The sequence below is a fragment of the Electrona antarctica genome, assembly GCF_951216825.1.
Source record: "Electrona antarctica genome assembly, chromosome: 8".
NCBI classification, from domain to species: Eukaryota; Metazoa; Chordata; class Actinopteri; order Myctophiformes; family Myctophidae; genus Electrona; species Electrona antarctica.
The window spans coordinates 29,836,341-29,863,262 of record NC_136789.1 but is presented as its reverse complement, the minus strand read 5'-3'; the positions used below and the strand labels follow the sequence as shown (position 1 = coordinate 29,863,262).

The window sequence follows — 26,922 nt, the reverse complement described above, 5'->3', positions numbered from 1 at the left end:
TCATGAAGAAGACAATGTTCTCCTCCTGATTCGGTGTTTGCAATATGTATTGAATGTCAGGAGGAGGTTTGATCTTATAGAGAAAGCTGTGTTGCTCATTTAATTTTTTGTATCCATTCTGGAAACTAATAATAATCAGCTTATTATTATTATTTTTTTACCATTTAGGACAATTCTCACAATAGGAATACATACGACATACTGTCAATAGCAACATTATCATCAGGTAGAAATAACATCAGTCAACGGAGGGTGACACAAAAGTTCACGTCATGTCAGTAAAGTATGTGATCAGCTCCGTATGAGGTATGGAATGTATGGAACAGATGTGGGTCATATAAGTCAGGTGTAATAGAGAGTATGCGCATGCTTAAAGTGAATGGCACATCGAGTGGCAAATCGAGTGGCAAAGCAATAGGCAAAGTGAGTTAAACATTGTTTAACGTTGTTTAATGCAATCAGATAGGACTTTTCTGTTTGGATTCATGGGCTTCCAAGGCCAGAAAGTAGTTTTTTGCCACTCATTAGGCATTCCTGCATAACTTCCTGGTTTGATGATGATGTCACGCGCATACCCTCTATACCTGAAGGAGGCTAGTAATCAAAATGTTTTAACATGAACAGTCTGTAACAGTCTGCCCCCCGTCCCCCCGTCCCCCAAATACATGTTTAAAGCCTGATTTATAGTTGGCCGCACGACGACGGTGTCACATCGACAACAGACGACCGGTCGATGGACAAGAGTATAAATTAGACATAGGAGTAAATCCCAAAATGTAAAGTTAACTAGCCTTTATACTGTAGCTCTAGCAAATGCAGTACTGAATCATTGGTGGTTATCAAAACGAAAAGGGCTGGTCTTTTCCAAACTGTGTTTATGTTATGTAAATGCTTCCGATCAGTAAAAAGCTTGAGGCATTTGCTTCTGTACATACAGTAATTGGTACAAAATACAAACATTTTTATGCTGTATGGATGGCTTTCTTATTCATGGAATGCTGAAACTCAACCGGAGCTACGTGCAATTTTCAATAAAAATGTGAGCAGAAATGTGAATAACCGATTGGTGTGGAAAGAAGAAAAATAAAAAAATCATGCACCTTTTGTTTTGCACTAATGTATATCGCCCCATACAGTGTTAAACAATAGAGGTGATGCAGGGTCAACTCTATTAAAAAAAAAACAAAAAAAAAAAGAACTTCATGTATCCCGTATTGCACAAAGTCTGCACAACTCAATGTATGTTTTAATAATGTCCATTTTAATTCTGATTTGTTTATTGAAATGACTGATTAACATCTGCCAATATCTGTCTGTGGATATATAAAATATGGTATTGTCTCATAAACTCTCTTCATCCCTTCATTTTGACATTGTCTATTTTTTTTACCCCTCGTTTCCAGTGTTGATTTCGTCGACTAAAACTAAGACGAAAATTGTTCGAAATGGAAATGGAAACTAAATAAAAACTAAGCTATGATGACTAAAACCAAGACAACCAAGAAAATATACTGACAATTTCGTCAACAAATAAAAACTAGACTAAAATGTTAGGAAGGGACTAGTGGACAAGAGATCCAGTATGTCATTTTACAATTAGTTGCATGCTGAAAATAGCCGATATACAAGCTTGTAGATCGGCTATTTTCAGCAAGTGTAAAAACAGTCATTACGACGGCATCAAGGCCCACCAAAATACATTTGTTCAACTAAATCAACTGTAGATTTAGTCAAATAAAATCTTATGATATTTAGTCGACTAAAACTAGACTAACACTAAAACATTCCAGGTGACTAAAATGTGACTAAAACTAAATGAAAACTAAACTATTCAAGAGACTATGACAGTGTTCTAGTACTGGCTTTAATAGTTTTACCAGTAAAATAATGTAAAGTTGAGTCACTGCGGTAACATTTGCAACAAAAACAAAAGTCCACTTTTTAAGGCTAATTCATAGTCTGGATTTTCGGTGGTGAGGTGACCACCGCTCCGGTGGTGAGGTGACCACAGCTCAGGTGGTGAGGTGACCACCGGTGAGGTGACCACCGGAGCTGAAATAACATTGAGCGGTGGTGAGTAAAAACAGAGAGAGAAGGGCTGGAGCGGTGGCGGTGGTTTGCTCTTCACCGCGGCTCGTGACGTCATGTTGTAGTTCAGTGGTCACCCCACCACCGAAAATCCAGACTATGAATGAGCCTTTAGTCTTTACCATGACTATGAACGAGCAGACATTAAAATATAAATTAAATAGTGTATCATTATGAAAATGATGGGAATTCTTTCTTTCATAGCAAACGGACATTACGGTATATTAAAGCTTTGAATGTTGAATGACCCCATTGACAAAATATGATCTAGAGACAAAACAAATAGATTTCATGAAAAAACTAAACAAAAGACAGGCTAACTTGTAGATCTGTTCTTAGTTCCCCACCTCGATTAGCCAGCCACTGCTGTGGCTCTCATGGTGGGGGGCCCACTCCAGGCTAGCTGCCAGCTACCTCAAGGAGGTCGGGTTGAGGGGTCAAGTAACCCCCTTTGACCCCTCGCGGTGCCGGACCTGCTAGCTGGGGACCCTCTCTCATGGTGGGGGTCCACGTACTCCAGGCTAGCATGGGGACCCTATGGTTTCCTTGAAAGGGTTCCAAATTGACCCTTACTTACAGGTCTGTAACTCAGCAAAATGGACATTACATGTCCATTTTGGACATGGACATTATATGTCCATTTTGGCTCCATTTTGGACATTAAATGGACATTACATGTCCATTTTGGCTCCATTTTGTACACTATCAGAGTGAATACGGGGTCCTTGAAATTAACAGCTTTGACAACTATTAGAACTATATACTAGACCAGGGAAGGACAGTCAGTCGACAGTTGTTCGTTTTACATCAACTAGATGGAGCCAGAGATTGCCTGAAAAGTTCAAACAGAGCAGCCATCGTGGTGCTTCCTTCCTACGACCGACGTACACATTTTACAACCTTACTTGTGTGTTACTGTAACCACCTCCTCTCTCTCTACTGTAACTATTAGTATGCACCTCCTCTCGACTCGACAACTGCGCGGCTTCACCGCTTGAACTTGACGCCAGACCAGACCGTTCCATTCTGAACCAAAGTGGGCCAGGCCAGGCCACTGACAGCAGCCACACACACACACACACACAGTTCCAAGAGAGGAGCTGTGTTTTGCTGCTGTTGTGCAGGTTGGCATAGTTGTGTTGAAACGACTTTTCTTCCTTACCTTAAACAACAAAAACAAAGATGGCCAGCTGGGGAAGAGTTGCTGCTGTCCTGCGGAACTTTGTGAGGAGGCCTCGGGCTCTGGTGGCGGGGGGTCCGCCGCGCCGTGCCGCCATGCTGCTGGGTGGTCCCCGGGCTGTGTTGCTGGGCTCCCTGGTCGGGACCACCGGGCTGATGTATGCTTATCATCAGAATGCAGCGCTGCCCTCCTTCGCCGTCCACGCAGAGGAGGATGAACACAAGGTAAAGTTGATGTTAGCTCAGCTGCTAGTTACTGTTAGCAGTAGAAATACTAAACAAGTCCAACTGTGAACTGACTATGTGATCCATAAATGTGACATTATGTTGTTCTCGTGGTGATGTGTGTTATAGACGTTTTGCTTTTGTTGTTGTACAGAATAAGTATTATTATTGATGTGTTTTTAGCGTTGGATAAAATGCGCAACAACGCCAACTTTATCACATTCAGAGAAAGAGGGCGTGAACTTACTGTTTACATGCCTTCCCCACGGTTCCCAAAGTGGGGTCCGGGGACCCCCAGGGGTCCTTGAGGGAGTTCCAGGGGGAACGTTTCCGACATTCCGAGGCTACCAGAGCCGAGTGGAATAGTAAGAGAGTGGCGACACTAGCGTCGACTCCCATTGTAACAATGGAATGCGGAAGTGCTCAGTGCCTCAGTGAGTCTAATGAGTCTATCTCAATGGGAGATAGTTTTGATTGATTGATTGAAATATTTATTAACAGTTTGCAGAATTACAGTACATTTCAAGCACAAACTCAATACAAAGGCTGTTAACTGTGAGTGGACGACCCAATTAAGCATTACACTTGTTTACAAGAGGGTCCACCATGTTCAATTCATCAAAACATTTAGAGACTTACAAATAGACACTTCTAAATAGACAAAGAACAGAACAGGAATTCATCATAATGGAGGTAAAAAGGGAAAAGAAACATATACAGTGAGGGAAAAAGGGGGGGGGGGGGGGATTCAGATTTTACGGGGGCCAGTTTTGAATTGCAGCCATCCGTAGGTGCCCTTTGAGAGCGGTTTTGAAGGAGTCAAGGGATTTGCATGTCTTAATGACTGTTGGTAGGGCGTTCCACATTTTGGTGGCATAGGAGTGAAAATAATTTAGTCCCTTGTTTGTGCCGAATCTAGGTTGTACATGGTTCGTTACACTCTGGTGTTGTGGGTGTGGACTTCGTTAACATTAAGGAAGTATCTAGACAGGTACATGGGTATCTTGGTGGTTTATCGAATCTTGTGGACCAGACCCATTGCAAGATGCTGTACTCTGTTGTCGACCCTAAGCCATTCCAACCTGTCAAAGTGGGCAGGGGTGAAGTGGGTTCGGGGGGTGAGGCCAAGTAGGAGCCTGACCAGTTTGTTTTGGGAAGTCTGGAGCCTAGTTTTAAGTTTTAAGTTCCTACTATTAGCCCATAGGCATCCGCTTTGCGACACGCTTGGCGAGATCAAAGCGTGTCGCCACTCTCTTACTATTCCACTCGGTACCCTTATGGGTCTGTAATTCAGAGTGTACAAATGGAACCAGGGTTTTTTTTTTAATACAAATAAAACATTGATTTTACTATTTCAATTGGGGTCCCAGAGATAGAAATGCCATTAAATGGGCCAGGGGTCCGTAGCCTAATGCATGTCAAACTTGGGGTCCGGCCTTGAAATGAAAATGGTTGAAAATCACTGCTAGAGCTGTCAAAATCTTCTCTTATGGGAGGGGGGGGGGGGGGGGGGGGGGGTCCCTGGCATATATTTTCAAATGGGGGGTCCATGGGCTAATGAGTGTCAATTTGGGGGTCCTTGACATGAAAAGGTTTGGGAACCCCAACAGAGTCAAACGCCCCAATAGGATATGCCCCTATCTGCGGTCTGCACTCTGCACACAGACCCTTCTCTCCCGTGCTCGCTCGCTCGTTTGATGCGCACGCGTGCGACACGCACACACTGCACGCACGCCCTGATATATTAACGACAATTAAACAAATGTTTAATATACCTTTTTGTTTTTCTTTTCCTGATCTTCTGATGTATTGTGACGTTTTTCTATGTGATTGTGTTACTCGACAATTCAACAACAAAACAATGAATGAATGAATAACAGGCACATAAAACATAAGTCGGCCAAGACTATCAGATGTATATGGGCAACAGTGGGGCCGGGAGAACAGCTGGATGGGAACCATGAGGTTACCAGTTCGATCCCGGTCTCCCCCAGAGTTAGTGTCGAGGTGTCCTGGAGCAAGACTGAAGTTATGAACTCCTAATTGCGGTGCAGGTTGGTGCCTTGCATGGTTTCCTCCACCATAGGGTGAATCATGTAATGCACAATCTACGTTAAAGTGCCTTTAGAAAAAGGCGCTAGATAAATGCACCATTTAACATTTTATTTATCCTGACATTTTGTGTATCTCTGATGGTCTTGGCCACTTCCCCAAATAATATTTGGAATGTCGTGTTCCATGCCCCAGTCCTTTTTGGTGCAGAGACTTACCAAGTTCCGTGCTTTAAGTGTGGTGCCTGCCCGTGTTTTCTCAGGATGCTGCAGTGCCCCGGGCGTCTGCTAGAAGGATTCGTTTCAACCAGTTTGCATCGATGACATATGAACAGGAGCCATACATGACGCCACGGGACTTCCTCTTCTCAGTGATGCTGGAGGATGTCGACCGTAAGGAACAAAACCGTTCAACAGTCTGTTTCTTCTTAGTCTGTTTATACTTCTTCGAACAACCAACCGCTTTGTTGCTGAAAACGGAAGATTTTCAAATTAACCATTAGACCAGTCATACCCTTCCATTGTCTCTGTCTCATTCATGCAAACTATATCCAGCTCTTTTCCTTAAGACTGAGGTAACCTGTCAACGATGCTGTTACTAACAGATCAGATGTGGGCTGCAGCTGTAAGCCCATCTTCCCCACCATACCACATTTGCTTCAATCTGTGATAACACATCATCATCTAGCTAAAGTACAGCCAAGCATAACTACTCTCTTTCAGGAATGTGGCTGATGCAGTTTTAATTAATGTTAAATGGTGCATTTATATAGCGCCTTTATCCAAGGCGCTTTACATAGATTGTGCATCACATTCACCCATTCACACACACATTCACACACCGATGGCGGCGGAAACCTTGCAAGGCACCAACCAGCACATCAGGAGCAATTGGGGGGTTCAGTGTCTTGCTCAAGGACACTTCGACACCAACTCTGGGGGAGCCCGGGTTCGCAAATCATTGAATATATATTTCCGAGCGAACATTTTTAAAAAATATTGGCTTCTGGGGTGTCCCTGGAACTACATATTTTGAGATGGGGGTCCGTGGCCCAATAGAGATAATTATGGGGGTCCTTGACATGAAAAGGGTTGAGTACCACTGACATAGAAACATGGGTTTTTCAGAAAAATGTTAGGATTTAGAAGCCTTTTTCTTAATCGACCTCAGTCCAAAATGGATTAATGTTAATAACATGAACCGTAGCATCCCTATTCTGGGGGCAAACATTGGCAAAAAATAGCAGGTCTACTGTACTGTACAAGCTCACTACACTACGTACCACGTTGTAACACGTTGTGGAAATGAGTTGGCCTAGTATAGACCTCTGGGGGATTTGGGTCAATAAAGGATAATAGGGTTTAAATTGTTAAATTACTGGCATTGTGGAATAAACTTAATTTCCCAAATTGATGCATTTTCCAAAATGTCAGCAGGACGCGCAAGGGGTGTTCCCAGATAATAGAGGGAACACACACAAAAAAAATACATTAATTAGACAGATTCATTTTATGTTTTTTCTAGACCAGATCAGGTGATAATCTCGTGTGTAATTGTATTTTTTGTGCTATTCCCTCATTTGCTGTAGGAAAGCTGCTGAAGAAAGTTTTAACTAAAGAGGTGCGTATTTACATTGCCAGAGTGTGAAACGTTGAATTTAACCCATTTTGGTGTTAGCATTATGTTATGCTTTAGCTATTGAAAAATAGCAGATCTACAAGCTCATAGCGCGCCACCGAGTGCCGCGCTATGAGCTTGTAGGTCTGCTATTTTTTTTAAATCGAAGAACGACTGACATAGAAACATAGCTTTTTCAGAAAACTGTCAGGATGTAGAAGACATTTTTAGAATCTGATCTCAGGTCAAAATGGGTTAAACTGCACAAGAGCAGTAGTCTTCATTAAACGTGTCTTGTTTCTTGTGGGTATATGTGCAGGATGTTGATGAAATGTTGAATGTTGCCTCACGAGCAAAAGCTGGCGAGGAACTGTTCAGAAACATTGGAGACAATGGTAAGAGCAATCCCTAAAATAGCATAGAAATACCAATTGGAGAGAAAAAAAAAGAAAGAAAAAAATATATACACTTGTATGTAAACTGCAGTCAAGTATGTAATATATGTATTTAACAATTTGTTTTTTATGTATATTGTACATGCACCACACATACAGGTATATGCTGTTATGTACTATATCTAAACTTCAATAGCAATTTTCTCCATTTTGGAAATGATGTTGGATTACTCTAGAAATCTAGGCTGTTGTTTGTTGTTCAGCACTCTAGTGGTTGACTCAACATGACCTCGATGAAGGCACAATGTGCATACGAGACGGTTATCAAGAAAACATTAAATCGTTCTACTGATTATCAGACGGACTGATCATCATGTCATCATCATCACTGATCGTCATGAAAAAACCTTGCTAGTTTTTCCAGATTAATCATGAAAAAACGTTGCTATTTTTTATATATATATTTTTAGTACCATAATTGCCTTAGCCCCATTGCATCCTTAGTCGGGTGTACATTGCAATGTAACGATGCTGAAACACACTAGGTTGTGCAGCCTGGCAGCCCTAATATTAAGATGTACCATATTATATAATATAATTTGTCTCTTGCAGGTTTGATATCCTATACGGAGTACCTGTTCCTGTTGACTATTCTGACCAGTAAGTTTTTAAACATTGCATGTGCTACGAATCTACGATACAGTTTGCCTTGGAGGCTACATTTAACCACTTAAATCCTAATATACTTCATCGACTGGAGTCCCGCACGAAGGGGTCTATTCTAGCACAAGTTGTGGCATGTCAACTTTATTTAGGGTTTTGTCTGTTTAAAAGCATAGATAAAAAGCATCGTGTGACTCAAAGGTGCAGTAGCATCTCTTTCTTTCGGTAAAAATACATTGCATTTTTTCTTTTTTGTACTTTTCATTCTTTTCAACGTGGCTTTGCTTTCTGCTGTGGGACTGCTACTCTCTTTGAACCAGCATGTTGTGTACAGGGTCAAAAAAAAACTCAGCTGATTTTGTATCTTCAATATATCCTGAATAACAGAAAAAAGGTTGCCTGGAATTGTCTGAGGGGAAAGTGTTGAAAATGGCCTGTACAGTATGGCCACCATAGACATCCTATTATAAGGCAAATATTTTCTAAATTTCCTTTTGCTTTAAGTAGCATGTGACATGTCAAACTAGGGGGTTTTCATGATGCTAAATCAATCAATTCCAAGCATTAGTTTTGCATAAAACACTCCTTGGGCTACAAAATCAGCAATTAGTTTGAGGTCAAAGGACATTATTGGACTAACTGTTGTGAAACTCTCTACAGCAGAAACCTTAATAACAGATATATGTCCTTTCAGAGCCAGGCACTGGATTTCATATAGCTTTCAAAATGCTTGATATTGACGGCAATGAGCAGGTGGACAGGAAGGAGTTTCTGACGGTAAGCATTTTTACTTGGGGCTCAAATGTGACTTAAATCTTGGCATAATTGTATGGTGCGATTACTGCGATAATACAATTGTATTGACTGAGTTTAATTTATATATTTCAGTGCCTAACCTTTGAACTGACATGAGAACAACAGAATATATAATTACTCGGTTTATTGCTAAATATTATTATAGTATAATACAGTATAATACAATATATTTTCTACAGTATTATGTATGCACGTTTAAATTGTAAAAAATATCACCACCTTTAATGCTGCCTCAAGTACTGATGCTACCAAAATAAAGTGTGGACAGATGGTGCGGACGCCACCCGGAAGGTGAGGGAAACGGGTACGGTGCTGCTAGTTGCCCAATGCCCATATCTGTTTTATTATTTGCCATGTCTTTGCATCCTCCCTGCCTCAATTAGATTGGCAATGCATATGCACTGTCTATATTGGATGTTGTGATTGTTTGTTTTATTTTTTAACCCGTTTAGACCTGAGAACGATTCTACAAATGCCTTCTAAATTGTTTCTATGTCAGTCGTCCTCAAACATTTTCATGTCACGTACCCTCAAGAATATATGTAATTGGCCGCCGACCCCCATCTGAAAATGTTGTTCCAGGGACCTCCCCCAGAAGCAAAGATTTGACTTAAAACGTTTGCTCTGAAAGAATATATATTTAAAGATTTGCACCACATTTTCAAGAATTTTCAAAAATAGCAGACCTACAAGCTCATAGCGCGGCACTCGAGCTTGTAGATCTGCTATTTTTCAATAGCTAAAGTATAACATAATGCCATGAACACCAAAAGGGGTTCCCGCCCAGAATGGGTTAAGTAACAACTCACCCAAGGCCAATACTGTGTATGTACTGTACATATCTTGTGCATACATTTCACCAGGACTGACCACCTGGGGGTGACGATTTATGTCTGTGTGTTGTTTTTTTCCCTGTGATTATTCTCGGCTATTTTTAGATAGATTGCATGTCAGCTCTTTATGGACCACTTGTCCCATTGTTGTGATTTGGCTTTGTTCGCAAGCTTAACCACGGTGAGCCCTATATATGCTTTGTCGTATGACACCAATGGAAATAGCTTATCTACAAGCTCGCACTGTGTGTTGTGATGTGACACGTTGTGAGCTTGTACATATGCTATTTTTGAGAAAATAAATAAAAATAGAAACACCTGGGTTAATGTGGTTAAATGCATCTGGTGAATAAAGATTGCCGCTGCATGCATTACCATGTATTCCAGTTTTAGTGTTTTTGTTTAGTTAAAATCAATATACCATATTAGTTCATCATTCTAAATGATTCTCCATTTCTGTTAATTGACTGTAATAGTTCAGTAAGTGGTATGCAAAGTAAGCATTTGTTAAAGGGGAAAACCACCCATTTTCAACATTTTACTATGTCATTAATATACCTTAGAGCTGTTGTGTAGAAATAATTAAAAAAAGTCCCCCCCATTCTGTGTTTCCTAGAACTGTAATTATGAAAAAAATCATTAACATGGTAAAACACATCTTGATGACATCATCAAGATGTGTTTCACCATGTTAATGATTTTTTCAGACCTCTAGTTCTAGGAAACACAGAATGGGGGGACTTGTATTAGTTCCACACAACGGGCCCTATTATGCGTGTCTTAAGTACCAGGTCTTATGACTTAACTTAAGACCTGGAGGCGTGGTCAATGCTGTTTGGCCACTCAGAATAGCCAAATGGCATTGATCACGCCTCCAGGTCTTAAGTTAAGTAATAAGACCTGGTACTTAAGACATGCATAATAGGGCCCAACAGCTCTAAGGTATATTAATGACATAGTAAAATGTTGAAAATGAGTAGAATGCCCCTTTAATAAAGTGAGCTGTAATATCTTTTTAAGAAATTCATAACTGACAATATTAAGTGCATGAGTCCCATTGTTGTTTCTTTTCTCTCTTTTTTGAACTGAAGCTCAAGAAAATCATTGGAAAAAGAAAGGACAAAGTTCCTAAGGACAACCCCACAGATGTACGTAAACATGGTGACATTTTATCTGCATATCTTAAAGCATATGGAATCTAATTAACTAGGGATGCTCCGATCAGGTGTTTTGGGACCAATGTTTTTTTGAATATTTCCAAAAATCAAAATCCACGTCAAAACTGTTCCTGTGTTTGGGGAGTAAGGGGAGAATGTTTAGACCTGTCACAAAGATGAAGAATGATATTATACTATATATCTGATATCATTTATACCACTTAAATGGTGTAAAAGATGGGTTTCTCCAGATAGGGTAAATTGCCGATCGGTGGACGATTATCAGAGCATCTCTATAATTAACCCATTTAAGACCTGAGGACGATTTTACAAATGCCTTCGAAATCAGTAGTTCTCGCACTTTGAGGATTTTTCAAAAATGATCAAAAAATAGCAGATGTACAAGCTTTGCATATCTGCTATTTTTGAATAGCCAACGTAAACATATAAAATGACACAGATGCTTTCCCGGTTTTTAATGGGTTCATTTGTGGTAATTTTTTAAAATGTCAGTGGGAGGATAGTGTAAGGCCTCTAGGCACTGTAGCCATTAACGTGGTGAAAAAGTATGACTTTAGAATAACTGGTACAAGAAACATTGCAATGTTCAATCTCTCCTCTTGCAGAAAGCTGCTGATGAGGGGGACGGCCTCACTACACTGAACACTACACTACAAGCCTTCTTTTTTGGAAGGAATGGGGAACAAAAGTTGCAGTATAAGGAATTCCGCAGGTGTGTGTGTGTGTGTGTGTGTGTGTGTGTGTGTGTGTGTGTGTGTGTGTGTGTGTACCGGATTTTACTGTGTAGGATTGGGGGTCCGCCAGAGATAATAAATAATATATCAAATGGGAATCCGTGGCCTAATGTACACGACGTAACTGGGAGTCCTTGGAATTCAAAAGGTTGAGAAGAATCACTGCTATACAGTAGCATCACCCGTATAGCATGTAGCATCACCCGTATAGCATGTAGCATCACCCGTATAGCATGTAGCAACACCCGTATAGCATGTAGCATCACCCGTATAGCATGTAGAAACACCCGTATAGCATGTAGCAACACCCGTATAGCATGTAGCATCACCCGTATAGCATGTAGCATCACTTGTATAGCATGTAGCATCACCCGTATAGCATGTAGCATCACCCGTATAGCATGTAGCATCACCCGTATAGCATGTAGCATCACCCGTATAGCATGTAGCATCACCCGTATAGCATGTAGCATCACCCGTATAGCATGTAGCATCACCCGTATAGCATGTAGCATCACCCGTATAGCATGTATATTACCATTTCACTCAGGGAAGGGCAGAGAGTTAGAGGGGCATGGGGCTAAAATCCTGTAAGAGGGCACTTTTGGACAGAAAATAGCAGATCTACAAGCTCACAAGCTACAAGCTTGTAGATCAGCTATTTTTGGGTCCGCAACCCAGCACTCTTTAGCTATAGAGATGCGGTGTGTAGTACGACATGGATTTCGAAATTTGTTCAATGCAAAATACTGCGTTCAAGTTCAGGAGACTTCGGGGGAAAAAAGCAATTCTCCTGAAGGCTGCCTTCCGGCGTGGCATGGAGAGGAGAGGAGAGGCATTTGCATTTCTTCCACCATGTAGTAAATGCTGCATTCGTGCTCTGGAAAGGGCAGTTGTATTACACAGACGGGTAAAAGGGCAGGGGCTGAAGCCCCCTCTTTGATGTCTATGTGTGCACGTCCCTGATTTGACTTCTCCTTCAGGTTCATGGAGGACCTGCAGTCTGAGGTCCATGAGATGGAGTTCCTCCGCTTCTCGAAGGGCATGGACACCATGCGAAGGGAGGACTTTGCTGAGTGGCTACTGTACTACACCAACGAGGAGGACAATGAGGCCTACTGGGAGAACATGAGGAAGAAGATCCCTGCTGGTCAGGTACGGTACAAGGTCAAACAATAGATCCCTGCTGGTCAGGTAAGGTACAAGGTCAAACAATAGATCCCTGCTGGTCAGGTAAGGTACAAGGACAAACAATAGATCCCTGCTGGTCAGGTACGGTACAAGGACAAACAATAGATCCCTGCTGGTCAGGTAAGGTACAAGGACAAACAATAGATCCCTGCTGGTCAGGTACGGTACAAGGTCAAACAATAGATCCCTGCTGGTCAGGTACGGTACAAGGACAAACAATCACTGTACGGCAGTGGTTTACAGTTTCAGTGTTGTTTTTTGGCAGCAAATTTTGATTTTAGTTTTAGTCGTTTAGTCTTTTGAATAGTTTTCATCTCGTTTTAGACCACATTTTAGTCACCCGGAATGTTTTAGTGTTAGTCTAGTTTCAGTCGACTAAATATCATAACATTTTAGTCGACTAAAATCTATCGCATAGGTCGAAACATGTCGGTTGAATAAAGTTTTCCTCCTTTTTAACATTAAAGGGATAGTTCAGATTTTTTGAACTTAAGTTGTATGAAATACTTGCCATTAATATAGTGGTTGCAACTGTATTAATTGATTGCCCGAGTCCCATGGTGGGAGTTCTGCTCTGGTTTTGGTCAATATTAAGTAGTTCCGGTCATTTTGTGGGGGGCACTGGGGCCACGCAGTAAAAGTAAATTAATCCACAAAACGAATGTAATTTGTATTGTTGACCTATTTCTAAAATATTAGCGCGACTTTCGTTCAACTTTGACCCCTCTATCACATGGAACTATTTTTTGGGCGTAGTGATATGGACACAAAAAACATAGTTCTGTGTGATAGAGGGGTAAAAAAAGAACGGAAGTTGCACTAATATTTTAGAAATAGGTCAACAATACAAATGACGTTAGTTTTGTGGATTAATTTACTTTTACTGCGTGGCCCCCAGTGCCCCCCACAAAATGACCGGAACTACTTGATATTTCACCAAAACCAGAGCAACACTCCCACCACAGGACTCGGGCAATCAATTAATACAGTTGCAACCACTATATTAATGGCAAGTATTTCATACAACTTAAGTTCCAAAAATCTGAACTAACCCTTTAAGTGTGCCCGGATCTCCGCTTTGTTCTATAGATGTGTTATCCCGATTGATCCCAGGAGCACCTTTTTACTATTTTTACATTTTTTTTATACCTGCACACCTCCTGAGCACCTGGTTGCTTCCTTGCCAATAGCTTAGTTTTTATTTAGTTTCCATTTAGTTTTTGTCAGTGGAAAAAGGTAGTCGACGAACAAAAGCTGAGATCCCCCACAGGGGGCAGGGCAGGCCTCCACTGTGGATGGATGCTGCTGTTGACTATTTTAATTTATGAGACATGCCCAAAATATGGGGAGGCCAGATTTAAAGTGGATGAAAGTAAGTTTTAATTATAATTTTGTGCGACATGTTTAAAATGTTCATTCATTTGGACTGCTTCCAAACTGACATAGACCTCGTGATCTTTGGCGTCTCTGCCAACGAGCTGCTGTACAGCTTTAAAAATGGAACAGATTTAGTTTGACCCTAAAGTCTGATCTATTGACCATATTTATTCATATTAATCATGTGGCAGCCATTTTGCTCTTATATCATTGTGGGTAAGGTAAGGGGGGGACCGTCCTCAACCCATCGGGGTGGGGTTTACCAGCACTCAAGGATAGAATGTTCGCCATGTGAATTTCATCAATCAAACTATGCCATGTTGGCATAGTTTTATATTTAACCCATTCTGAAAATAGCAGATGTACAAGCTACGAGCTTGTAGATCTGCTATTTTTTGACAAATTATTTTTTGACAAATTGTCTTTCAGAACGTTTTTAACTTGAATCTTTGCTTCTAGGGGGGTACCTGGAACAACATACTTTCAGATGGGGGTCCGCGGCCAAATATATATAATTCTGGGGGTCCTTGACATGAAAAAAGTTGAGAACCACTGACATAGAAAACCTGTGTTTCTAGATTATAGATATTTGTAGAATCGATGGTAAATATAATGACAATATAGCATCACACATTACCCGATAGTGACATCACACATTTTCTCTTCTAGAGCATCACATTCGATGAGTTCAAAGCATTCTGCCTCTTCACCAACAATCTGGAGGATTTTGCCTTCTCAATCAAAATGATCAGTCAGGCCAATCGTCCCATTGGAATGGGTAAGGCTCGATTTATAAAAGAATAATCCATCTGTTTTGTATGTTTTCTATTCCTTTGTAATTATTAATCTCCCTGGGCCTGAAATGAAGCATTGATTGATTGATCTAAAGCACAATGCATTGCGAGCTTATAGATCGGCTATTGCTACTTGCTAGTGCACGACACCAAATGCCAAAACCATGTACAGCATTTCTCCCACCGTTTGCATCTTGGTGTAAATTAATGAAAAATGTATAGGTATTTGCCTCATCGCATGCATTTATTTCCTTCTGTTTCATGCAGTCCGGTTTAAGCGAGCTGTGAAGATTGCAACTGGGCATGACCTGTCAGACAATGTGTTGGACACTGTATTTAAGATCTTCGACATGGATGGAGACAACTGCTTGAGTCACAAGGAGTTCATCAGCGTGATGGAAGACAGGGTACTACGGGGCCTCAGGGTAAACTGTAATACAATATCTTATTTGTGTTAGAACTGTAGGTGTAGTCCGTATCTAAATGCTGTGCAGGCGAGGGTGGAAAAACTATTGTTATAATAGTCTTCTCTTTCGCAGCAGTTGTAGAAAAGGGAATATTGTAGGCTAATGTGTCAGCCCATATTGCGATCCTGCACATATTAACCCAGTCTGGACGGGAACCCCTTATGGTGTTTTAACTAAGCATTATGTTATGCTTTAGCTATTGGAAAATAGCAGATCTACAAGCTCATAGCGCGCCACCGAGTGGCACGCTACGAGCATGTAGGTCTATTTTTGAAAAATCGTAAAAATGCGGCACAAATCTTTGAATATATATTCTTTCAGGGCGAACGTTTGTTTTTTTCCGACGTCAGGCCTAAATGGGTTAAAAAATGTCTGACGTCTAGTGATTATTTAATACCCGTAGTAGTACTGTCAATAAACCGGGCTTGCAGAAACAACCACTAGAATCCACCTAGGTTATTTTTTGAGGGGCGCTACGCTGCGCTAGCACCTCCTATATACAGCTTTTGTCCCCACTAAATGTCCGCAACACAAACATGAAATTCCATTGACAATGAAGGGAAACTTTACGCCATCTTGTCCCCACACGTCCCATATTTGCCTTCGACAATGGAAGGAGAAATTAGGTAAAATGTCTGCTAAATATGATGTAAATTTGTGGCAACAGGCATTCTGATTGGCCAGTATGAGATTTTTTCTATGTTAAAGCGCCTTGGATAAAGTCCCTATAGAGCGTCGCAGTCCCGCCCCCTTTCATGACGATGAGAGACCCGGAAAATAATTCCCTGTTCATTTTCCTCATAGACTTTTAAAAAAGTATTAATTTATAGACGTTTACGCCGTGGACAAAGCCAACTCGAGTTCTGACAAATCATGACAACAAACACAATGTTTTGGGCCGATCAAATAATTTGTAAGAAGAAAAACAAAACAAAAACCTGCCTTTTTCTTCTTTCTAATTATTTGATCGGCCCAAAACATTGTGTTTGTTGTCATGATTTGTCACAACTCGAGTTGGCTTTGTCCACGGCATAAACGTCTTTAAATAAATATTCTTTGCAAAGTATATGAGGAAAATCTATATAAATGCACCATTTACCATTTTTTACAACATTTGAATTGTGTCCTACCAGCAGGTGCAGCCCCAGCAAGGCTTCTCTGGCTACTGGAAGTGTGTAAAGCGTGAAATGCTGAAGGGTGCTCAGGAGGCTCTGCGGGAAACGGGAAGCCCCTTCTGAGAGGGAGGAAACGGGAAGCCCCTTCTGAGAGGCGTCGTCTCATAAGATGATACATGGCATCCCTTCTGAGAGGCGTCGTCTCATAAGATGATACATGGCATCCCTTCTGAGAGGCGTCGTCTGATAAGATGATACATGGCATCCCTTCTCAACATATTATTGGACAATTTTCCTGTGAACTACGGACGGGTGACAAACTAAAAGGACAAGCGTGAATTCTAACAGTGGAGAAACATGGCATGTGTATCTGCTTCCATACAGGTGTGCTGCATGATGCAATTAAGCTATCATGCACTGTGGGCGTGGCATAAAAATGCTGAGCAGGCCCAGTTTACCTCAGTTTTAGATCAAGATGCCATGAGACAAAATATCTAGTGAATATAAAAGAGGGTTTGTTATTGCCGCACAGGGGCAGGAACTTCAGTCGCAAAGACTACTCAACTGATGTTTGAGTAGGGACAATAAATAAATAAATAGATATTTCGATCTATATGAGAAAGTCCATCAGTAAATAGGGTTGAGCTTTGTGGTTGAAAGGGCACATTCGATTATTAATAAAGTAGGATGCTTATGCATTAATATGATGTACAGAAAAACAGAAGAGCACCTGTTCTTGAGGCTAAGAATGTCAATGCAGGCCATGACTGTTGGTACTAACTGTCCACAACTAAACCATAAAACAATTACACATTTGAGAGTTCAGTTGTGCAAAAGCCATAGGCAGCAAAGCAAGCACCTCTACAGAGATGTGGAAACATGTGATATGGTCACATGAGTCATCCTTCACCATTGTTGCTCCACCTGTTTTAAGTGCATGAGTGCTGTGTGTACACCAAGATCACATACATGCCCGATGTCTTGCTGGGGGCAGGGGGTACACTTGTTCCCTTAGAAGGGTCATTACAAATCAACACAAATTGAGTGATTATAACCTTTTCCCTGAGATAAACATTTCTATACCGATGGGAGTGGTCTCGTAAGGAGGATGACAGGGCACGAGCGGGTACTGAATACTTTAGGTTACGCTTAGCCATTGCCTTTGAAATTAAAAGAACCCAATTGACACCTATGGGAGATTTACTGTTAGACCGATGCTACAGCTAGACAGCACTCTCCACCACCATCATCGTCAAAACATGAAATGAAGGAATGTTTTATTCAAATAGTTCCATCCCTCCAGTAGAGTTCCAGAGACCTTTACCAGCATGCCAAGGAAGCTGTTCTGGTGACTCATGGCGACCCAACACCTTACTATTAACCCATTAAGGCCTGACGTCGAAATTAAAAAAAAAAAAGAATTCTAAATCATGAACATTTTTGGAAAGATTTGAGGCACATTTTACCGATTTTTCAAAAATAGCAGACCTACAAGTTCATAGCGCGCCACTCGGTGGCGCGCTATGAGCTTGTAGATCTGCTATTTTTCAATAGCTAAATTATAACAATGTTTAAAACACCAAAAGGGGTTCCCGCCCAAAATGGGTTAATGGTTAATGTGGTTAAACGCTAACGTGACATGGATGCGTTCCAGGTCTCAATGGATTAAGACACTTGGTCTGTCTTTAATTTGTCACCCATCTGCAATGTGAAACGTAAACCAGGGATAAAACCACATTCTATGTACAGATGTTTACAAAACACGTTGAGAATATGCATATATATTTTGTTATGTTGTGCTGCAATAGAAGTCAAATATCTTTGGGTGTGGGTTTTGTTTACATTTTTTTAATGTGATATTTGTTGGTGTCGCTTTAAGGACTTGTTCCAGCCATGCATTTTATATCAACAAATCGGTCATTGCTTTCATAATTGTTGCACTATCTATGCAAACACTTTGCTACTCTCCTGCAGTGTTTACAACACCGTTAACTGTGGTCCAGGAGGGCTAAAAGATAAATAAAATGTGGAATCTGAATAACTAGCCTGCTGGAAAGTCATTTTTAGGTTCATACATTAAAATCAGTGTTGATTGAGGCAAATGGATAAATTACCCCCCCACCACCTTTAACCCATTTTGACCTGGGAACGATTCTACAAATGTCTTCTAAATCCAAAACCCTGTTTCTATGTCAGTCGTTCTCAAACATTTTCATGTCAAGGACCCCCAAGATTATATGCAATTGGCCGCCGACCCCCATCTGAAAATATGTTGTTCCAGGGACACCCCAGAAGCAAAGATTTGAGTTAGAAACTTTGGCTCTGAAAGAATATATATATATATATATATTCAAAGATTTGCGCCACATTTTCACGATTTTTCTAAAATAGCAGACCTACAAGCTCGTAGCGCGGCGCTATGAGCTTGTAGATCTGCTATTTTCCAATAGCTAAAGTATAACAATGCTTAAAAACACCAAAAGGGGTTCTCGCCCAGAATGGGTTGAAGAAACCATTTCAGCCAAATGAGACAAGCACCATAACTACGATAACTATTCTGTCATTTATTATAGAGTGGAGTATGTGGATTAACCATTGACAATTGTGGTGCTAATTATCTTACCATATATAGAATCCAAAGTAAATATTTAACTAAAAAAAACATCCGTGATAGATGAAGACATTAGTGACTGATGCCAAGGTTATCAGTGAATACAGCATACACAGCTACAATACAATAAAATTACATGGAGCATGAAGCCATCTTTGGTCTTCTTATCACTTACTATAAACAAATACATATAAATTTGTATTGTATCAAAAATAGAAATTACAGAGCCATTGAAAGTAAATTCACATTTTTGACGTACAATATATGTAATAAAGAGCATACCTAAGAGACATTTGTGATTACATTTTCAAACCTTGGCTTTAAGGACCGAATGGTTTTGTCATATTTTGGACATTCACTTTTTTCTTTTTTTTCTCCGTTTGAATAATTTGTGTGATTCTGTTTAAACCATATACTATCATCGATATAGGCGTTATTCACTTGAATGCACAGTATGCAACCTTGTCTTTAATGGAAACAATGAAAAAACAGATTGTCATTCTCAAAACACAGCTGTGCTTTCTTTCAATCCACGGCTTTTAAAACAAGGCCTCATGAAACGAACGCCTATGTTTGATGCATCGGACAGGGTGGTGTTTCTATGGGAGGCAGCCTATAGGTCTTAAAATGTGAGCCAGGCCCGAACCAATAGACGGGTTGAAGAAGTGCACTGTTCCTCTTTTTTTTAAACGGGTGTTTCCATGGGTTGGTTATCTGGGTTTCTGGTCATTCTGACAGTTCAATGCACCTTACAGGCACAAAATGAAATGTAGCCGAGTGGACCTCTGGGTAAGAAATAAGGGAAGTGCTTTCAAAGTGTTGTTTGATCCACTGTGGAGAAAGAAAAGGGAGAAAAATAAACATTTTAATGACCAGGTTAAGAAAACAATATGAAGGACCAGTAAGTGGTGCTTTCTCAAGTGAGCGATCACGCACCCATTTCTGTTGAAGACGTTGAATTTATGACACCTTTAAATGGTTAAATCAGGTTTGAAAAGCCCATAGTTGAGAGCATCCCCAGAGATGCTCCTGCTGGCTGAACTAACAGGTCAACAGCCTTTTTTCTGTTTAAAGATAATAATTACATTCTTCCAACTTTTATGTTACTAATATGGGAGTAACCAACCCATTAACATCTTAGGCAGAAAGAGATTTACCTGTAGACTTGTACCATGAATGTATACCTTTATAACATGCCTCCATAAAAAATGCAAGTACTCAATATATTTCACACATTATATTGACCGACCCCATATTAACCAATTTCAAAAACTACCTCTAAAGACTCTGCAACTAAACCACCATCATGATGATGCCTTTAAGCCTTTCCACATTTCAGCGCTTGTGACTTTACATCACTATGTATGTTTACGAAGACCAGAGATGCTACGATAATCGGCCATCTATGCAAACACTTTGCTACTCTCCTGCAGTGTTTACAACACCGCTTAACTGTGGTCTAGGAGGGCTAAAAGATAAATAAAATGTGGAATCTGAATAACTAGCCTGCTGGAAAGTCATTTTTAGGTTCATACATTAAAATCAGTGTTGATTGAGGCAAATGGATAAATTACCCCCCCCCCCCCCCCCACCACCTTTAACCCATTTTGACCTGGGAACGATTCTACAAATGTCTTCTAAATCCTGACAGTTTTCTGAAAAACCCTGTTTCTATGTCAGTCGTTCTCAAACATTTTCATGTCAAGGACACCCAAGATTATATGCAATTGGCCACCGACCCCCTCTGAAAATATGTTGTTCCAGGGACCGATCGGACGATATTCACTCCAAATTACTTGATCGGTACTTTACCCTATCTGGAGAAACCAATCTTTTACACCATTTAAGTGGTATAAATGTCAATCAGATATATAGTATAATATAATTTTGCATCTTTGTGACAGGTCTAAACATTCTCCCCTTACTCCCCACACACAGGATACTCCCCACACACAGGAACAGTTTTCACATGGGTTTTGACATTTATTTTTTGAAATATTCAAATTTTCCCCTTACGCACAAGATCTGTATCGGCCGACCACGAGAAAAACAATCAGTGATCGGTCCCAAAAAACCTGATTGGAGCATCCCTAACGAAGTCAAAACCTGATTGGAGCATCCCTAACGAAGTCAAAGGCCAGTTAAGGTATTGCCACTGGGTAAGATGTCAAAATGCAGAGGAGTGGGCCACGGGATAAATGATCACATCAAGACCCTGACTCATCAAATGGACATACTGCTGCTGTTGAATTTCAAGGCAGGTACGATTGATGCTGTCATATTTGTCTCAACTCATTTGCATGGCACACTGGCAGTGGCAAAATACGAAAATGGTTTCTTGAAGCAAGGACTTGGCCTTGGTTTGTATGTGCTTTTAACAGCACAACAGTATGTTTTGTACAGAATCAGAGCCAGGTCAGACGTTAAGTATAAATATTATACTGTCTTTATATTTACCCCATTTCTACTATTGTTACTACTTATTCAGTACTTGTTCTCTACGCTTGCCCGCATCTTTGATTCATCCATACTGCTGTGCTGCTATGACAACTGAATTTCCCCCAGGATAAACTGAGCATATACAGAAGGAAAGGCTCAAAGAATACTATGAGCCTTTCCTTCATGAAATGAAACACACTCGTCTTGAATGCAACAAATGTTTGTTTTTTTGTAAGAAAAGGCTGTGAACCAATAATCACTCAAACCATTAGGTACATAGGCCTAGATAATGCAGCCCTAATTTAAAGAACCAAATCAACTTTCCTTACCATGTCAACATTTGCCACAACGGGACTGAGAGGTCAGGGGTCGTTCTCCTTCTTCACTGTCACATCTCCATCTCCTGCCAGGATGGTGGAGATCTCTCCCTGCATGAACGCCCAAGGCACGGTGGATCCAGACAGGGGACAGCGCTCGCCGCTGGGGCAGTACACTTCCCCACCTGGACCTTGGCTGCGAATGGAGCCCCGGGTACAGGGGAAGCAGAACTTGTGGTGCGGGACAGAGGGACACTGGACAAAATGAGTGTCCTCCAAGCGCTCTCTGCAGAGGGTGCAGCAGAGCAGGGCCCCTTGAGTGCTGTTTCCTGACTCCCCGGGGTTGCTACTGCTTGGCCCCACAGCACTAGAACCCTGCCCGGTGGCTGCCTGGGAGACGGAGGAAGAGGCCGTGGAGGGACTTCCACTGGTGGGACGGCCGGCTGTAGAAGAGTGGGCCACGGAGATGCTGGGGCTGTCTCTGGCCATCTGGTTGGAACTCAAGCTGTCAGCAACACCCATGAGGGCCGAGATGGGTGAGGGCTGGCTATGTAAACGGGGTGGTCCCTCCTGTGCGGCAGGTACCCCAGAGAGAGGCTCCATACCTGGGTAAGCGCGCCAGGGTTCACGGGATTGGTGGTCTGGTCTCCCGTCACTCTCTCCGTTCTCGGAACCAGGTGATGCTTTGCGTCGCCGCGTGGTGCTCTTTGGGGGCACAGACCGGCCGGCGGCTGCCATCTGCATACCTGTGTCGGGGTATGGCTGTGGCAGCACCTCTTGGATGGGGGGCTCCTTAAAAAAGCGCACGCCATCATTCAACAGCTCTGTAAGCCCACGCCAGTCCCCGGTGCCTTGTCGTTTCTCGTATTCCATGTAGCGCAGCCCAGAGTTCACCGCTTTACCTGCATCTTTGGCCGAGTCGCGGAACATCTGCCTGACCAGATCTGGGATTCCTGAGAACACCAATCCCGAGCCTATGGGGTACTCAACAAAGACCTTCAGCTCAAAATCAGGGTTTGTGCAAGCATCAAAGGCTAGAACACGCCCCATGAGATTATGGTCTTTCCTGAAGCGTACATTAAAGGGGACACAGCTACTGAGGGTCACAAGCACATCCCGGACTCCTTTGGGGCGGTTGGGCCAACCTTCAGCCCTGCTCCGGGCGCTCTCGGCCAGCTCGGCCATCACCTCGTTATTCCTCCAGACCCCTGCGTCCAGACCCACCAACGAAGAAGTGCTGGCGCCTACACCCAACGACACGACCTGTCTTCTCCCACCGTCGCTCATTATGGGGCCAGTCGAGACAGCAATAGATGGGGCCCCGGCCCTGGAGCCTGACAGCGGGGCCAAAAGGCCATGAGGGGCCCCTACTAACCCCTGAGCCAACAGGGCGTGGGGTATGGTCCCGTGTAGAGCCGGCACTGCACCCGCCATGGCCCGGCGAGTGTTCGGGCTCTGCCGGCTGCCCTCGGATATGGCCACATCCTCAGCCCTGTGCAGACCGTTGGGGAGCCGAGGGGAGACCCCGTATTCCCCCCTGCTGCCCCGGTCTAAACGTTCTGCGTGCTGCCGCCCTCCTCCTCCCTCCATAGGCCCACTACCTGAGCTGGGCTTCCCTTGCTGCTGCTGCTGCTGCTGCTGTGGACCGGGCGACCTGCCGTCTAGCACCCCGTGGGTGCTCTTCAGCTGCCGGGCTGTCTCGATGAGCAGCTCGATCCTGTCCGCCCCGTCGTAGTTGACGCAGCCCCGGCACACCGCCTCGCTGAACTCCCAGAGCATCGCCCACGGCATCTTGGGCAGATCGCAGAGGTAGCACCATTGCCGTCTGGAGGATGCCTGCGAGGCGGAGGACATGTTGTTTACAGGGCCTCCTCTCCTCTCCCTCGCACACAAACTTTCTTCGGAGGCCTTCAGCTATGATATACAGTCTATTCGTTCTCGCGGAGGATTCTCTCAGTATCCGGACACGCTCAGCCACATGCCTCGAGTTTAATGGGTGAAAAATCAAACTAGAACTATGGGAACGAGAAACGGGGATTTCGGGTTACAGCATTTAAAAGTTAACGACGTCTTCTTTCTGGATTTTTGTTCGTGTCGGTCTGTCTGGAAGGAAGTAAAATGTTATAAGACACCGGATATACCTACGCCACAGTGTGTGGGGGCATTGTGGGTGATGTAGTTTTTCCCCCTGAACGAAATTAGTGTGTTGTTTTCCGTTTAAACGGCTATAAATGCAGTGCTAATTAACTAATACAACAATTCGTAACATTATTTACGTTAAATTAACAACACTGTGATATATGTACATAACGACGAAATGTGACAGCTCTGTTTACAAAATGCTGTAGCCATACTTCCCTCATTTTCAACTGTTTTTATTGTATTGTGACACTTGCTTTGGCAATGTAAACGTTTGTTTTCTCATGCCAATAAAGCTCCTTTGAATTGTTATATTATACAATACAATTGTTCCATTCACTATGGCATGTTTCAATCGACATATGTGATGTTAAAGAGGTTAATATATATAATAGCCCAACCTTTCCCTTCGGGGATTAATAAAGTATATCTCGTGATGAATGTCACTTGGCACATTCTACAAGTTTTGGTAGAAGATAGTCATCATGACATGGATGATAGTTCTGTAATAGTCTGAGTCATGGTTCAGGGCTAGGTAAAAGACATGGCTCTGGTGCTACCACACTGGCTCCACCTGGTGGATAAATGGTAAATGGTGCATTTATATAGTGCCTTTGTCCAAGGCCTTTACATGTGCATTACATTCACCACATGGGTGCACATTGATTATTGATTATTCTTGGGACCTTTTTTTTGTCTTTTGCCCTGTTTTGACCTAGTTTTGCCTTAGTAACTGTTTGGTTGACTATGCGGTTTTTATACCTCGTTCTTAAACCCCGTAGCACTTTGAGATTTGCAAGAATGTATATAACATGTGTTATTGATTACTTTATTAAACATGTTTTTCTCGCCTTATAAAGCACTCAACCCCACAATAGCCTACTTGAGTAGGCCTACAGATACTGGTCAAATATTACAAGTAGCTCAGCCAAATTTGTCGTTTAAGTATTCTAAAGTTATTGGTTTAAAAAAAAAAAGTTATTCAATTACAAAGTGCATTTTCTTAACGTCAATGCATTTTCAAAAAATAAAGTAAAATCACACCCGTGTGAAGTGAGTGGTGCAACTCCGTGTGGGGGTCCAGACGGAGTTCCAGACCCACAGGAACGTACCCAGGGTGCCGGGCCGGTTCCGGCGAGCCGCCCCGCGTCCGAAACGGTGGAGAAATGACAGTTACCATGTGGGGGTCCCTCTACTGTACTGTACTCACTGTACTGGCACACCCAAAATCATCATATACAGTTAATATGTGCGTGTGTGTTTGTGTGTGTGTTAGGTTGCGCACAGGTGGTGAAAAACAACCATGCTGTTTTCGTGCTCAGACCCACCCAGCCACACACATGGCTCCGTAAGGGAGTGGGTGCACTACTAAAAAATCACACCAGTGTGAAGTAAGTGGTGTTCTGTGGGGGGGGGGGGGGGGGAGTTCCAGACCCACAGGAACGCACCCAGGGTGCCGGCCTGATTCCGGCGAGCTGCCCGCGTCCGAAACGGTTGAGAAATGACAGTTACCGTGTGGGGGTCCCTCTACTGTACCCTCTACTGTACTGTACTGTCACTGTACTGGGACACCCGAAATCACCATGTATACAGTTAATATGTGCGTGTGTTTGTGTGCGTGTTAGGTTGCGCACAGGTGGTGAAAAACAACCATGCTGTTTTCATGCTCAGACGCACCCACCCAGCCAGCCAGCCATCCACACACATAGTCACTTAAGGAAGTGGTTGCACCACTTAAAAATAGCAGATCTACAACCTCACAGCACAATACGAATTACAACGCAACAAGCGGGAGCATGTACTGTAGATCTGCTATTGTCACATTTGAAATGGGGCTCGAGTGGTTTGGTTAATTCAATGTTTTTTCCCTTCCTATAAATGTAGAGTCAAAGGTACAATATTTGTCTTTGAAAATGTAATGGATTTAAGTATCCAACATACAAATGTACAGATCATTTTCATTACAGAACTAATAGATGTACTTTGTTACTGCCCACCACTGTTGGATACATGCTTTGCTTTCCCATAACATGCCCTGGCAAACCGTATGCCGCTTGCACCGTACTTTACATACTCCTCTCCTCTTCTATGGGATATCAGTGGCACATTTCTATTTTAGTTTTAGTCATAGTCTCTTGAATAGTTTTCATTTAGTTTGTCACATTTTAGTCACCTAGAATGTTTTAGTGTCTAGTTTTAGACTAAATATAATACGATTTTAGTCGACTAAATCTACAGTTGATAGTCAGGGCGCCTGTTCAGGAGAGGGAAGAGGTGGGGGGGATAGCGTGTACCTCCACATGCGTTACGCCCCCCTAGTGAGACCTTTCACTGTCGGTTGGAAAGAAGATGTTGGCTTGATGGCCCGGGTATCGGAGGAGACCCGAGGCTTTCTTCACCCTCCCAATGACTGATTGTGGTGGTTAGCAGAGATGGAGTACTTGTAGAGAGGCTGGGGAATTGGGAATTGGCTTTACTAAATTGGGACTTGAAGGGGAGAAAATGTCTTGGAGGGGCATGTTTTGCACAATAACAGTCTTTTCATTATGTCTGCCCACGATCTCTGTGATTCATACAGTACGTTTGTTTACCTCAGTCACTGATACTAAAATCTGATTTTATTTTTATTTTTTCTATGAACCTGTGACTTGACAACCATAATAAAAAGATTTTGAAAAAAAAAAAAAAATCT

The 26,922-nt window shown here is 42.2% G+C and overlaps 2 protein-coding genes across 4 annotated transcripts; one reads left to right on the top strand and one right to left on the bottom strand.

Moving 5' to 3' along the window:
• Positions 1–2,917: 2,917 nt before the first annotated feature.
• On the top strand, positions 2,918–18,201 carry micu2 (mitochondrial calcium uptake 2). 3 transcript variants are annotated; one of them, XM_079508363.1, is made up of 12 exons: positions 2,918–3,492; positions 5,807–5,936; positions 7,133–7,164; positions 7,481–7,556; positions 8,169–8,216; positions 8,914–8,996; positions 10,960–11,016; positions 11,652–11,758; positions 12,764–12,935; positions 15,018–15,126; positions 15,410–15,549; positions 16,743–18,201. In XM_079508363.1, the coding sequence occupies exons 1-12, from the start codon at positions 3,271–3,273 to the stop codon at positions 16,845–16,847; spliced, it is 1,281 nt and encodes a 426-aa protein (XP_079364489.1). In that variant the 5' UTR covers positions 2,918–3,270; the 3' UTR covers positions 16,848–18,201. The 3 variants fall into 3 exon arrangements, with proteins under 3 accessions (XP_079364489.1, XP_079364487.1, XP_079364488.1); XM_079508361.1 differs by having other exon boundaries at positions 2,919–3,492; positions 15,410–15,567; XM_079508362.1 differs by having other exon boundaries at positions 2,920–3,492; positions 15,410–15,567; positions 16,746–18,198.
• Positions 18,202–19,273: 1,072 nt separating this feature from the next.
• Positions 19,274–24,255, bottom strand: LOC306928331 (interferon regulatory factor 2-binding protein 1-like). Its single transcript, XM_079508360.1, has 2 exons — positions 22,104–24,255; positions 19,274–20,166 (listed from the first exon to the last, which is right to left on the bottom strand). The coding sequence occupies exon 1, from the start codon at positions 23,943–23,945 to the stop codon at positions 22,137–22,139; it is 1,809 nt and encodes a 602-aa protein (XP_079364486.1). The 5' UTR covers positions 23,946–24,255; the 3' UTR covers positions 19,274–20,166; positions 22,104–22,136.
• Between the last annotated feature and the right edge of the window lie 2,667 nt (positions 24,256–26,922).

What these genes read in the sequence shown, in the direction of transcription:
- LOC306928331 (XM_079508360.1), bottom strand. Translation starts at nt 23,945, where the DNA reads ATGTCCTCCGCCTCGCAGGCATCCTCCAGACGGCAATGGTGCTACCTC.
- micu2 (XM_079508361.1), top strand. Translation starts at nt 3,271, where the DNA reads ATGGCCAGCTGGGGAAGAGTTGCTGCTGTCCTGCGGAACTTTGTGAGG. An exon ending in GATGCTGGAGGATGTCGACC is followed by an intron (nt 5,937 to 7,132) that starts GTAAGGAACAAA and finishes CATTTGCTGTAG; the next exon opens with GAAAGCTGCTGAAGAAAGTT. An exon ending in GGGTACTACGGGGCCTCAGG is followed by an intron (nt 15,568 to 16,742) that starts GTAAACTGTAAT and finishes GTGTCCTACCAG; the next exon opens with CAGGTGCAGCCCCAGCAAGG.